Here is a 14,918-nt window from a genome sequence, read left to right on the forward strand (position 1 = left end):
CGTGTCTCATCACAAATTGCTCCATCAGGGTCTGAAACGGCAAAGCCCCAAATCTCATCTCCCCTTGCTTTTATCAAACCCCAAGCCACCTCCTGTGAATAACTGACTCACATCTCTCGTCACAAGCCATTCTACCTCAATTCACAGTTTATATTGCTTTTCACGCTCCATCTGAACATCGCAGATTTGTGCAATCCATCATCTTTCCAATTGACGACTCTCCAAAAGAAGTTTGTGCTAAATCCTCACAAGACGTGCCCCACCAGATCCCCAGTGGTTTCCAAATTGGGTTTTGCTTAATTAGGATAATTTTGTAAATTAATTATTCTATTTATTTTATTAAATGGGTTTATTATGTAACATGCCCCACAGTTCTTTAACATCATAAGAATGTAATACTTGTACCAGAGGTCTTCACAAGCTTTGCATACGTAGCTCACCTTACTCTACCATCAATTTTCTGTCAATGAATAATGGCAAGCACCTCTGAGCTGTGGGTGAGGGAGGAATCTGTTAAACATACGTATTTACCTCCAATAATGTATTTGGTGTTCCAAATTAACAGCATCGTTTGAGAACCATTTAAAGACCAGGGGTAGGCAACCTTTTAGCAGCACTGTGCCGATATAGGATTGTGATGTCCCGTAGCGTGCTGTTTTTTTTTAAAATTGAGGTCTGTATGCTGCAGTATTTTGCTTTTGTCATTTATACTGTAATTGCTTTGTACATTTGTATTTGTGCGTATATGAGCTGTTATATTGTATAGGTTCAGGAGTAGTTTGTGGTATCGTGTACCTATGAATGTGGGCTGTGTATTGGGGCTGCTTGTGGAATTGTGTGTGTGGATGGATGTCACATTGTGTGTTTGGTAGTGTGTGTATGTGTGGGGTATTGCATGTGAGAGGCTGCATGTGGGGTTGTGTGCATGTATGTGGATTGTTAGCGGGTTACGTTTGTGCGGATTGTGTGTATGTTTGTTTGTGGGCTGTTCGTATTATTTATATGAGGGGAGGGCTATTGTGCATTTCTGTGTATATCTAGCAGTATGGGTGGCTTCCCTAGGTTCCAGTGGAGACCAGGCTGGCCAGGTACAGGTGAAGGGCAGGAGCTGCAATATCCGCTGTGGGCTGCTCTACCACAGTGTGGATTTCTATTCACAAGTGCTGGGAGGAAGGGACCTGAGATCACTTACTCTATGTGCTGCAATGCATAAATTGAGGATTGTCCTTTTCGTATTAGCAGATATCTGAAGTTTTACTGGGACTCCTGATAGGCCAGAGCCTGTTTGGCTCTAGCAGCCTTGAGTGCCGTGCAAAGACACCTTGAGTGCCGTGCATGGCACTAGTGCCGTAGGTTGCCTACCCCTGTTATAGACCAATATCTATTGTGCTTTAAAGATAGTTCTGTGCTCATTGAACATTGTATTAAAGGGAAACTCTAGACCCCTAAGGCACTTTAGCTTGCTGAAAAGCTTTATGTGTGAAGATTGTGTCCTATTTTTTTCATTTTGCAAAAAGTGCAGATTTCAATAGAATTTATTTTAAATTAATCTAGATACATCCCCTTGGCTTTCAAGCAGACAACGTGTCCTGATACTTCCTGGTTTTTAGGTCAGTGCAGCTCAGAGCACCTGCCTTGCAAAGACTTCTTATTGAGCTGCATTGAACAGTCTGTGATTAGACAAGTTTGGTAGGGTTAAAAAAGGAAGGCTTGCAAAGGCAGCAAACCGGAGGTCTGCAGGTTTTGCCAGCATCATTATCATCAATAAAAAACATGCATAATTAGGGGGCGTGGCCGGACCGTGCATGGGTGCAGACGTGTAGTGCCTTTGCTCCGAGCCCTCGGCCTAATAACTAGCGATTAACTAGCGGATACCTGCCTTACCATGGTCCGGACGAAGAAGCCTTTGCTGCAGGGGATACCCTCCACCGGCTCACCTCGTAAATACAGCGGCACTATGGACGACTATGTGTCCACACCGGCGGATCTAAGGGGAGCCGAGCCTGCAACCAAAATGGCGCCGGCCTCCCCTGGTGCCAAAAGCGCAGGAATCTCGTCTGAAGAGGGTGAACAGAGCGACGCGCTGAATCTGATCCACCAAGAACTCTCCCGGATCTCGGCGAGAATGCTCATGAAGGCGGACTCCAGTGGCATGCTGCAAGAGTTCTGGGCGACTGTGCGGGAGGAGATCACCACACTACGCACAGACTTGTCTGCTGTGGAGGTGAGAGTGGACGCATTGGAGACAGAGGCGCAGGCGAGCCGCTCCCAACATAGGGCCGCCGAGATAGCGGCCACCAGGCGAGAACCTCCTATTGACACTGTGGTGACAGGTGGAGGACTTGGAGAACCGCAGTCACCGCCAGAATATCCGGATACGTGGATTACCGGAGCCGGACGCATCACCGTTATAGGACACGGCCCAGGCACTCTTCAGACATATCCTGGGACGTAACTGCCCAGAAGATATCCAATTTGACCAGATCCACAGGGCCCTGGGTCCCCCAAGACAAGATGGGACACCCAGGGATGTGCTATGTTGCTTGCATGCTTACAGCCTGAATGAGGCACTGATGTCCGCCACCAGAGGCACAGATAAGATTATGTTCCAGGGAGTGGAGGTGGCGCTGTTCCAGGATCTCTCAAGCCTGACGCTGGATGCCCGGAGGGCATTGCGGCCCATTACTGCTGCCCTTCAGGAGAAGAACGTGCCCTACCGCTGGGGATTCCCCTTCAGCCTGCAGATAAAGCATGAAAATGCATATTCAGTGGCCGGATGACGTGGCCCCGACGCTGAGGACACTCCGCATTCCACACATACGCACCCGTAACCGGCTGCTGGAGACACCGCTGGCGCCTAGTAGGAGACAAGGACCCCGGAGACCACAGACAGAACAATCGCAGGAGAGGGAGCCCCCCGCAAGGATGCTGAGGAGTAATGGCTTACCAGCTGAAGCGTATGGACTTCCACGGAGGTACTGGGGCTGGGCATGGTGGTTGGCCATAGCGGGTCGAATAGACTAGGTTGGGTGGCGGTTGGGGACCTCCTGGGTGGGCCTTCCTCGCCTCCCTCCTCTCCCACCTCCTCCCCTCCCCTTGCTGCAAGGAGGACTTGGGGCACTATTATCCCCTGACGAGCCTGGTAGACACAGGCGAAACGCGCGTCGGGCAAGACATTGGAGAGATCCTATCCAACCTTACCGACTGACATCTACCTTGGGTGTCATTACCATCCGCCCCACTACACCAACAGTTGGGCTTGTGTTATTTAAACACTTACCTCTAGATACTACGATCGGGCAAACTATTACCCGACCCTCTACACGCTAGCATTTACTCACAGTACCTCGTCGCCGACCGAGGCACGCTACAGGTTACTGCAAAGCACTCTATGGGTACTATTTAAACCTCTAGGCATTCTATCATTGAGACAACCTACGAGGTATTCCACTAATAGGCTTAGGATACACCCTACCCTTATCCTCCTTCCACTCTTCTTTACTATACCTGGTACCCAAGAAGGCACCATTCTTTTCTTTTACTACCGGAGGGTATATTTCACAGTGCACCACACGACTAGGAGGGATCCTCGCCTCAGATAAGATTTCATCAAGACCTGCTCAAAACGTAAACGAGAACAAAACACCAGACTGAAAGACTTGTACGCCCGAGCTTCGCAGTTGGAACAGACACACAGGTCAGACCCGACGGAGGACAACTACCATTCTCTACTAGAAGCTAGAAGAGACCTGAAGAGCCTGTTATCCCGGGAACCTATCACATACGCTCCGTAAATCTCGAAGATTCTTTTATGAGCATTCAAACAAATGCGGGCGTATGCTGGCTAGAATGTTACAAAAGAAATGACGACTGGCACAAATAACCATACTGCAATAGGCGAATGCGCCCCCCATACGAAGACCAGATGGCATAATGTCGGAATTCCAAGAGTTCTACACCAAGCTATACAACCTGCCGAAGGACGCTAGGAGGGAGGCGACTCAACAGCGACTGGTCGAGATCCGGGAATACCTGGAGCAGCATGTGTCCCGGAAGCTTACGCAGGCCCAGGCTTAGGATCTGGATGCCCCCATTACATTAGAAGAGCTCACGGGTGCCCTCAAAGCTGCGAAGATGAACAAAGCCCCGGGACCGGATTGCTTTCCTGTAAGATACATACGGACCTTCGGGGAGATCCTCCTGCCGGAGCTGCTAGCGAGCCTCAATTCTATCTTGGATGGCGGGAGGTTCCCAGAAGATACCCTCATGGCAACGGTAGCGGTGGTGCCGAAAGACGGGAAAGATCCCACCTCATGCGCCGGCTATAGACCCATCTCCCTACTCAATGCAGACCTCAAACTATTCACGAAGATTCTCGCCCGCCGAGTGGGGGAGGTGGCTCCGGACCTGGTACACCCCGCCGAGTTTATCCCGGGCGTGAGGCAAAGGATAATACAATTATGGCCCTCAACCTCATACATGCCACCAAAGAAACTGCCCACGGGGGCCTCCTACTCTCCACAGACGCTGAGAAGGCTTTTGATAGAGTGGACTGGAAGTTCATGAGCTTCGGCCCCAACATCCAGACCTGGATAGCTGCCCTATATATGACCCCGAAGGCCCGCCTGAGGATAAACGGAGCCCTGTCCCCAATCTTCTCGATTAGCAATGGAATGCGACAGGGGTGCCCCCTGTCCCCCCTCCTGTTTGCCCTCACGCTAGAACCGTTCCTGGCGGCGGTCAGACGGGATGGGGGTATCACAGGGTTCGCCGTGGGGGGAGGAGAACATAAGGTAGCTTCTTACGCAGACGACCTGCTATTTTTTATTGCAAACCCAACGGTGTCACTACCGAATCTACTTCGGGCTTTTGGGATATATGGGACGCTCTCCAATTTAAAATTGAACACGAATAAGTCCGAGGCGCTACCGCTTTACCTACCCCCTGGCCTGACGGCCCAACTGAGGGCGAACTTCCCCTTCAGGTGGTGCTCACAGCGCATTAAATACCTCGGCATCTGGCTGACGAAGGACTTGGCCAGGCTGTTCCCCGACAACTTTCTGCCCCTACTGGCAACGCTCGGGACAGATATGAAGAGGTGGGGCACGACCTGTGTGTCCTGGTTCGGGAGAATAAACGCGGTCAAAATGAACCTCCTGCCGCGACTCCTGTATTTGTTTCAGACAATCCCCATCAGCCTCCCCAGGACCTTCTTCTGCTCCCTGACCACGGCCATCAGACAATTTGTATGGGCAGCGGGCGCAGCCAGACTCAGATATACCCAGTTGATTCGCCCAAAATGCCAAGGCGGAGTAGCACTGCCCTCGCTCCAAACTTACTATCAAGCAGTGCACCTCCTCCGAGTGGTGGACTGGCACGTGCCCGACACCGATAAGCAATGGGTCAGCTTAGAACGCGCATAAGGGAGCGAATACCGTGGGTCACGTGGCTACTGAAACCCATACAGACGAGGGATATACGGAGGCACCCGCTCATAGGGGCAACCCTGCAAGTGTGGACCACTATACGCTACAAGTTAGAACTAACGACTAACCTGACCCCGCTAGCCCCGGTGATCTACAACCCTGAGATTGCGGGAGGGCTGGCGCCGAGAGACATGGCTGGGCTGGGGAGCCCGGACAAACCATACTTGGGGGACTGGTGCACGGGGGGTCAGTTGAAACCCCTGGAAACCTTAATTTCCCAGACACCCCCAACTGGGCTGACCCGATTCAGATACCAACAAGTTCGGTATTACTACCAATCCTTACCGGGCAAGCAGCTGGTACACAGGGTGCTGACCAGCTTCGAGGCCCTCTGCGCAGAGGGGAGGCGACTATCGAAGGGCGTTTCCACGCTGTACTCCATGCTACTGACCGCAACTCAGAGCCCCCCGGCGACATACCAATCTAACTGGGAACAAGCCACAGGTGTCACTCTCACGATCCCTGAGCACCAAGGTACGACTAGTGCGAAATTACAAGAGATGAACTACAAGCTCATGTCTGGCTGGTATAGGATGCCCTACCGGCTCTTCCGGATTGGCCTGACAACAACAGCCAGCTGCTGGAGATGCGAGGCGGATGACGGCACAGACCTGCACATCTGGTGGTCATGCCCTCTCATAGAACCCTTTTGGCAACAAATACACGCGAGGCTACAGAAGATACTAGACTCAGACATCCCGATGTAACCACTACCGATGCTCCTCCACCACACTACGATGCCCCTGGGGTTATACAAGAGATCGCTTACGAGACACTTCTTAAATGCCACCAAGAGCTTGATCCCGGCTCGCTGGAAGACAACTACTGTGCCAACGTTGGCGAACTGGATAGAAAAGGTGGAGGAAATATACAGCATGGAGAGCCTCACGGCGGACTTGAGAGGGATGGCGGAGAAATGCACCCGCCTATGGGCTCCCTGGATCGAGTACATGGGCTGTAGGCCTGCAGGGCGGTGGGAGCGGGAGGCCGAATAGACGGGTGACCGACGGTGCGCTCAGGGCTGGGACATGGGTGGCGGGGGTGCTGGTAGACTCCCCCCTCCCCACCGCCTTGGCCGACATCCCCCTTTCCTTCTATCCCCCCACCCCCCACTCCACCCTTTTTTTTTTTCCCTTTCCCACACATGACTGACCTTCAACCAACAACACCTAGACAGATAACAGATACTACCCCGTTAACGCAGAGTGCGTGGCTCGGCCTCCTGGGCATGCACATGAACCGTATATGACAGCAGTACTGCCACTACATTAAGCCAAATGCACAGTCAGAACGAAGGCGGAGGAAGGGCTTAGACCTCCCAGACAAGACACCCTTAACCCAACCTTCCCCTGTAGGGACGCACAGAAAACGTTCTAGAGTTCAGTTTGCGCAGTTGCGCTCCTTTGTTCAGTTTAAAACAGAGGCTGGGAGAGGGAATATAAATATGAAAAAGGGAGCTAGCATTACCGTATGTATTGTAAAATACTTGGATTCTGTAAGCTTTCAAGTTGTCTATTTACTGCAACGAAAATTGCCACAAAAAAAACAAACCATGCATAATTAAATGCATGCAAGCTTTCATTTGGAGTATATCTACTAAAGAGTGACTTTTATGTATTTTGTATTTGGGCAGTGTCCCGTTAACAATGATCCTGTATCCAGCACTAAGAATAATATGTCTGTTCAGTTTCTGTACCTTTCATGCTAAAAAGAGGCGCATCAATGTAACTCCGATTTTGAGCATGTTTTCTGCGTGTACTGTGACTTTTTGTATACTACAAATAACACCAAGTGCAGAGAAATACAGGGAAATAGTACTCTTAAAAAGCTGTGTACCACCTGTATACTTCATGCACATTAAAAATAAATAATTTTTACAAAATGATGTACCTTTGCAAATATTTTGATACATTTAGACAAAATGTTAAAAGTAGCACACCGCTGCCATATTTAAAAAAAAAAAACAATTAATCACTGTTTTAGTACATACATGCATCTTTTTTTCCATTGGGAAATATCCAAAAACCGTCTGTAGCCTTTGCAAGCCCTCCACTTCTAACAAAGCTGCTTACAAGCGCTTCTTTCCAGCCATCCCGTGAGTGCAATTAATGCATTATGTAATCTGTAACATTGTTACGTTATGGTCTTTTTAAGCTCCAACCCAAACCCCACATTTGTTGTAAGATAAAGATTAAGTTCTTTACGAGTCCGTAGATTCCTTTTAAACACTATGTTCGTCACCATTTTCACTTTTGATGCCGCTTTTATTATTATTATTTTTTTATAGCAGAATTAGTTTAATGCATATATGCAGCCACTAATTGTGTTAAATTTCCTTTTTTCACAAAAGCAGTGCAGAAAATAAGCTTTGTAACTGCTTCTATTAACTGTGTGTTAGAAAGCATTAACAAAATGCAACGACATATAATAATAAATAACCCTCCAAGTTCCCACCAATATTTTTCTTCATTTGCCAAGACTCCGAAAGGAAATAAAATACATTAGCAATAGCCACTATTTGCAGATTTCTGGAGGACTACTCCGCTTCTAAGTTGTAATGTGGCTAATTCAAAAAGGGCAATTACAGTGGAAATCGGTAGAATGTTCTTGCCAATGGCTTCACTTTACAGATTTGTCCCATTAAAGGGATACTATAGTGCCAAGAATACAGAGCTATATTCCTGGCTGCATCCCCTCTCCCCCAGCCACGGGCAAATAAAGGGTTAAAAACCCTTTATTTACTTACCTGATACCAACGCCGATGTCCCTCGGCGCTGGCCTGACACTCCACCCCCTCTGACGTCCCGCGACGCGTGGGTGTTTGCCACACGCCAATCACACCTCCCCATAGGAAAACATTGAATCCATGTTTTCCAATGGAAAAATCAGACACTAGGTGTCCTCATGCAGAGCTTGAGGACGTCCAGTGTCAATTACCAGACCAAAGGTCTGTTTAAATCCAGTAAGCCCTCTAGTGGCTATCTGGTAGACCGCCACTAAAGGCAGACTTAGTGCTGCAATGTAAACATTACAGCTTCTCTGAAACTGCAGTGTTTAACATTGTAGCACTAGGTGCAAAAGGGATACTGCACCCAGAACATTTCAATGAGCTAAAGTGGTCTGGGTGCCTATAGTGTCCCTTTAAGTCCTCTATATTAATAACCGTTAATGAGTTTTTGCACTGATTCTGGAAGCCATAGTGATTATTGTTATATGTGAACAAAATGGGAGAAAGTAGAAGCATATAAACAGTTTGCTGGGGGCGGGGCCGGACCAGCATGGCGGACGGTCGCAACTTGCAGGAGCTCCACAGCAAATTACCTACCTGATCGACAAATCGAACGTCCTGGCGCTCATTAAGGGACCCCAAAAGAGACTTACCCAACGTAGACAACGGCCTGAGTGTTCCGGTCCAAAAAACCGGGATGCCGGCTGCCAGGGTCCTTGCCGAGCGGTTGCGGCCTTGCGGGGATTACGGGCGGGTGAGGCGGATTTTCTCTCCCAGTGGGACCACACAGAGCTCCACATCCCCCCTCTGGACCACTTACAGAGCGGATGGCCCCCAGCAGACGACGCAGCGGGGCCGCGGAATATACTCGGACGCACGAGGTGGTGGATTCACGCGACTGTCACAGCCAAACACAGAGACTAACAACTCACAGCAAGCCGGTGCCCCAGGGGAGCCTAGAGGCTAAGCTTGATGCAATCTTGGCAGCTTTCTGGGCGAAATTGGCGGCAAAAGCGAAAGGTCCCCAACGAGACCCCCCATCAACAGCCCAGTGGTGGGCAGCCCAAAATGGCCGCGGATCACACAGCGACATCCCACGGGGCCCTGCACCAGCCATGAGCGGCAACCACCCCCATGGGCCATAGAGAGAAAGGCTCGCCAAAAGCGACCAGGCAATCGGAGCAAACCACCCATAATTATCAGCCGCCACCTGGGGAGGCCGGCGCTGAAGGCGGCGAGGCCTACACAGTGGCGTCCAAGCAGATTACGGGACGCAGCAAAATGCAGACCGAAACAGAGGAAGGTACCGACCATGACCAACATTGGACCCCCTGTGACAACTCGGTCCCACTGGCCTTCATATGTGTTCAAGACCCTGAGGGACTGCCCAACAGACCATCAACGTCTCCCAGTGTCAGGAGTCGGCTGAACTTGAACTGAACATACAGTCCGTGCCTAAGCTGCCAGGCCCGATATCTACTAAAAGCAGCCACCTTACCTGACTGTGCAAACTGTTAAGTATTTAACCCATGGTTTACCTTGTTCATTTACAAGCACAGATGTCCTAGCTAGAGACCACTATATTACATTATCCTCTGCAGTGGGTTTATCCATAGTCAAATATGAAGTTAATGTTAACCATTTTTGAGTATTACTTATAAAAATGTGTGCAAGTGAAAATATTATTGTTTGTATAGTCCCTGCCTTATTTAAGCGCCTAGTGATAGAGAATCACGTGTACCTAGCCACATATCACACACAACATGCCGATTGGCTGACACATTCACACTGAATAGGCCTGCAATCAACCTACATCGTGTTAGCCATTCAACTCCATTGATAATCTCACCTGTTAGCTATATGGCACAGAGCAACTGGTATTAATGACAAACGATGCTCATACACCTACTCAGCCCTAAAGGGTTCACTATTCACGTGGGCGTTTAATCTTAAATTGTTTTTGAGACCATTTAAACTGTTATTAACTTTTATAATGTTCTTAAATTGTCTGAGCCTACTTAACTAAGTTGTTTCGTCAGAGTGTTAAACCTTTGCATAACCGAATATCAGCAACTAGTCATACTGCATATATTATATAAGTTTCAATGCTTGATCTACATACGTTTACACAAAGTTTTGTTAAACTAAATGTCACATACTACTAAAAATCATTACTAGATTATCTCTTGATTTAAAAACGTGCAGTGGCTCGAGCTGTATAAGCATGACCAACGCTCGACTTGTTACATAATCTGACTTTTACAAATAAAAAATGTGCTATGTTATTGATGCCACACCAATGTTATAATATGTTTCCGAATCTGTATGCACCAGCTGTCGTGGCAGTGCAAACGTATGTTCTTCTTATTATGCACAAATAAAATAAAGAATTTTAAAAAAAAATTCTTTGCTTAACATCGGAATTTGAGAAGATTATTAATATAGTCACTGGATATGTATACATTCCTATTGAGACACACTGGGGGGTAGGTAACTGATCATTTACAAAGAATCTTCACAGCGTTACTTTAATTATTCGTTAAAAGCAGTATGTAAAAGTTATGATTAAAGGCATACGTGAACATCAACAGGTTGCCCGAGGGCCTGAGTTAAAGGAAAGCTATAATCATTTTTAATTATTTAACATAATAGATGACCTGTATTACAGCCTCTGTTGGTATTATTTTTTCATTCTTCCTCTCTTATAATATAACAGAAACATTCAATGACATCCACTAAGCAGGAATGTTGGGCATTTGCCAAGGGAATTGCTAGTGTTAAGCCAAAATAGCAGAAATATTGGTGTCAAACTAAAAGGGATTGATATGTTGCTGGAGCCTGAAGTGTTGGAAGATTTGGTCGAGCCATGTCAAGGATGGAACTCGTGGTGTGTGTGAGTCCAAGTGAAGGACGTCCGCCATACAGGTACTCCTTACTTACCGACTGGGTTCTGTTCTTCCGACCCGGTCATAGAACGAATTGGTCGGTAAGTGAGGAGTTGAGGGAAACCGTGCTCTGGTGCGCTTGTCTATGTTCGGGGAAATTTCCCCGAACATAGATGAATGCACCAGAGCAGGGAATCCCTTAAATCTATGTTCGGGGAAATTTTCCCATCCATCTAATCCCCACAACGGGGACCACCTGTATTGATATATCAGAGAGCTGTTTACTGCAACTATTTAATCTTGGTGAGTGTCGGTAGGTTAGTTTGATCAGCTCCAAGGGGACTGGGATATCCCCCACCGGTCCATAGAGGGGGGTAGGAGTGCAGTCTAACCCAGCCTAGAACTAGAGAGGGGGAAGATTGGCTGCTTTTCCCTCGCTCTGTCCCCAACAGGCCGCATACCTGGGGCATGTAGCAGGGCAAATACTTGTATGGGGTAACAGACAGCTTGGCGAGGTCCCCTGATCTCAGTTATTCATAAAGTGTGTCGTGGTAGTCAGCAAATCGGGTTTAATACCCTATTTTCAATGATTAATTCATTCAAGCATTTCACGTCTGGCTAGCTTAAAGGTCAGGCTCCGCCGCGCCTCAAGTTGATTTTTTCAGATTTACAATTTATTTAAATTTGTGGTGGTATAAAATGTATGTTTTGTCTTGGGAAGCTGTACCACAAGAACATTACATTTAGTCATATAGAAAAATGACCCAAGGATTTTTTCCCCCCAAGTATTGATATATAAAGAGAACAGTACGCAGAAAATATTCATAATCAAACTCTTTTTAAAAAGTTAATTGTTTTGCTGTAGGCTTCATAAAAATATTCATGACTGATGTTTGGAGCTGCGTCTGCCAGGCCTCCCCAAAGACCTGGCTAGAGTTTGAATGTTTGATGAATCTCTAGCTTGGCTGATTTCCCTTTTTTAATGTAGAACAAACAAAGTCCCTGACAAAGCCCTCTCTCTTCGTACACAGACATGCTCCCGTAACTGAATAATACATGTATCCTTCCTGAGAGAGGCATGACTTGTGTAACTCTACTAGTACTCTTCCGGAGGAGTAATGGTTTGGGTATTCTCCTAAACTCCTATTCTGTGTGAATGAAGCCATCTGTAACCTCTTATACTAGAAAAATAATCGGTCACTCTTCTATTCTTGGAAATATGATTCTGTTACTGTTTTATCCTGGGTAGTAAAGGTTAATTTACTCTGCTATGCTTTATAATATATAAAATAAAGGTTATTACAGACTCCTATATGGGGAATAAAGGTTCTGATATTCTCCTGTAATGGGGAATAATAGGTCCGGTACTCTCCTGTAATGGGGAATAATAGGTCCGGTACTCTCCTGTAATGGGGAATAATAGGTCCGGTACTCTCCTGTAATGGGGAATAATAGGTCCAGTACTCTCCAGTAATGGGGAATAATAGGTCCAGTACTCTCCAGTAATGGGGAATAATAGGTCCGGTACTCTCCTGTAATGGGGAATAATAGGTCCGGTACTCTCCTGTAATGGGGAATTATAGGTCCGGTACTCTCCTGTAATGGGGAATAATAGGTCCGGTACTCTCCTGTAATGGGGAATAATAGGTCCGGTACTCTCCTGTAATGGGGAATAATAGGTCCGGTACTCTCCTGTAATGGGGAATAATAGGTCCGGTACTCTCCTGTAATGGGGAATAATAGGTCCGGTACTCTCCTGTAATGGGGAATAATAGGTCCGGTACTCTCCTGTAATGGGGAATAATAGGTCCGGTACTCTCCTGTAATGGGGAATAATAGGTCCGGTACTCTCCTGTAATGGGGAATAATAGGTCCGGTACTCTCCTGTAATGGGGAATAATAGGTCCGGTACTCTCCTGTAATGGGGAATAATAGGTCCGGTACTCTCCTGTAATGGGGAATAATAGGTCCGGGACTCTCCTGTAATGGGGAATAATAAGTCCCGTACTCTCCTGTAATGGGGAATAATAGGTCCGGTACTCTCCTGTAATGGGGAATAATAGGTCTGGTTCTGATACTGTCATGTAACTAATCTTAAAGGTTCTGATACTCTCCTAAAATGGGGAATATAGGTTCTGCTACTCTCCTGTAATGGGGAATAAAGGTTCTGGTACTCTCCCAGAATGGTGAATAAAGGTTCTGGTACTCTCCTAGAATGTGAAATAAAGGTTCTGGTGCTTTCCTAGAATGGTGAATAAAGGTTCTGGTTCTCTCCTAGAATGGGGAATAAAGGTTTTGTTACTCTCCTAGAATGGGGAATAAAGGTTCTGGTACTCTTCTAGAATGGGGAATAAAGGTTCCGATACTCTTCTAGAATGGGGAATAAAGGTTCTGATACTCTCCTAGAATGGGGAATAAAGGTTCTGGTACACTCCTAGAATGGGGAATAAAGGTTCTAGTACACTCCTAGAATGGGGAATAAAGGTTCTGGTACACTCCTAGAATGGGGAATAAAGGTTCTGGTACTCTCCTAGAATGGGGAATAATGTTTCTCTGTTACCCTATACATTTCCAGTATATTCCTTTACCTGGATGCTGCTCGGATGGCATCATTTACTTCCCAGTCTCACCACCAGATTTTCCAAGATAGAAATTTTTTTGATAACCCATATTAAATCCCAGATGAAAAAAAAAAAGTTCTGTGCACTCCTTAAACTGTATCAAATGGACTCCTAATCACCAGCACCAAAAAATTATATTTTGTCCAAAGATATTCAAAGAACATGACTGCAGAAAATGTTTATGTTGTCCTTTTACTATATGTACAAGTTCTCCTTGCCAGGGGATCAGAGTAAATATCTCAATTTTGTTCTCACAGGTGGTCCTGGAAGTGGAAAAGGGACACAGAGCCTGAAAATTGCTGAACGCTACGGCTTTGAATATATATCAGTAGGTGAGCTGTTACGGAAGAAAATTCACAACACTAGCAGCAACCGAAAATGGAGCTTAATTGCGAAGATCATAACCAATGGTGAATTTGCGCCACAGGTATTATAGTTCCCCTTCTCAAGCTCACTTAACTTTAATCTTTAACACCTCAAGGCAATAACCATTCATAACTGTTACTTCTTCTGAAAGGAAACCACAATTACTGAAATCAAGCAGAAGTTAATGCAAATTCCTGACTCTGAGGGCATCGTCATAGATGGATTTCCTCGCGATGTGGCTCAAGCCCTCTCCTTCGAGGATCAGGTAAACATCAATTTTTTTTTAATTTTGTATATCCCCTTATAATATTGCGCCGCATGCTGCACGTTTTACTAAGCTTTTCACTGCAGGAGGCAATCTGCGGCACGACTTGGATCTGCTCGGCTAATTCATTTAACTAGAGAGGGGAACTTAAGTCTGTTCTAATGATATGCATTCCCATCTGCCGTGGTGATGTGTCCTGCATTACACAATTGTGTAATAAGCAGTCATTTTGCACACAATCTGCTGGCAAGAATGGCCGGTCCCTGGCACTTGTACAGATAGATGTCTGAGGAATTCAAGAGAGCCCATTAATGTGCTGGGATTGTGGGTTGTAGGTAGATAGATAAATAGATGAATTAAATATAAAGCAACAAAATATTAAACATTTAAGTGAATTTGTCAGCAAATGTTTGAACTTATGGTACAGGGGTGAATCTGGGAAGGGGCACCAAGGCAAGTGACTCCACCCCAAGAGCAATTATGCTCTTAGGATGCATTGTTGGGGCACGGGTGCTATAAGCACTGATGGAGCAGGGGTCTAATGTTCTATCCCACCCCTTCCACACA

The 14,918-nt window shown here is 46.7% G+C and overlaps 1 protein-coding gene across 2 annotated transcripts in view; it reads left to right on the top strand.

Annotated features, from left to right (window-relative positions):
* The window catches only part of AK5 (adenylate kinase 5), a 264,357-nt gene that overhangs the window by 20,981 nt on the left and 228,458 nt on the right, over positions 1 to 14,918 (top strand). For both annotated transcript variants that reach the window (XR_010084077.1, XM_063427944.1), the window contains exons 4-5: positions 13,978 to 14,147; positions 14,238 to 14,351. Coding sequence is in view for 1 of the 2 variants with exons in the window: in XM_063427944.1 (XP_063284014.1) it covers positions 13,978 to 14,147; positions 14,238 to 14,351 (284 nt within the window). In the remaining variant the exon portion in view is untranslated. The remainder of the gene's footprint in view (positions 1 to 13,977; positions 14,148 to 14,237; positions 14,352 to 14,918) is intronic.

Source organism: Pelobates fuscus, chromosome 7, assembly GCF_036172605.1.
Source record: "Pelobates fuscus isolate aPelFus1 chromosome 7, aPelFus1.pri, whole genome shotgun sequence".
Classification (NCBI taxonomy): Eukaryota; Metazoa; Chordata; class Amphibia; order Anura; family Pelobatidae; genus Pelobates; species Pelobates fuscus.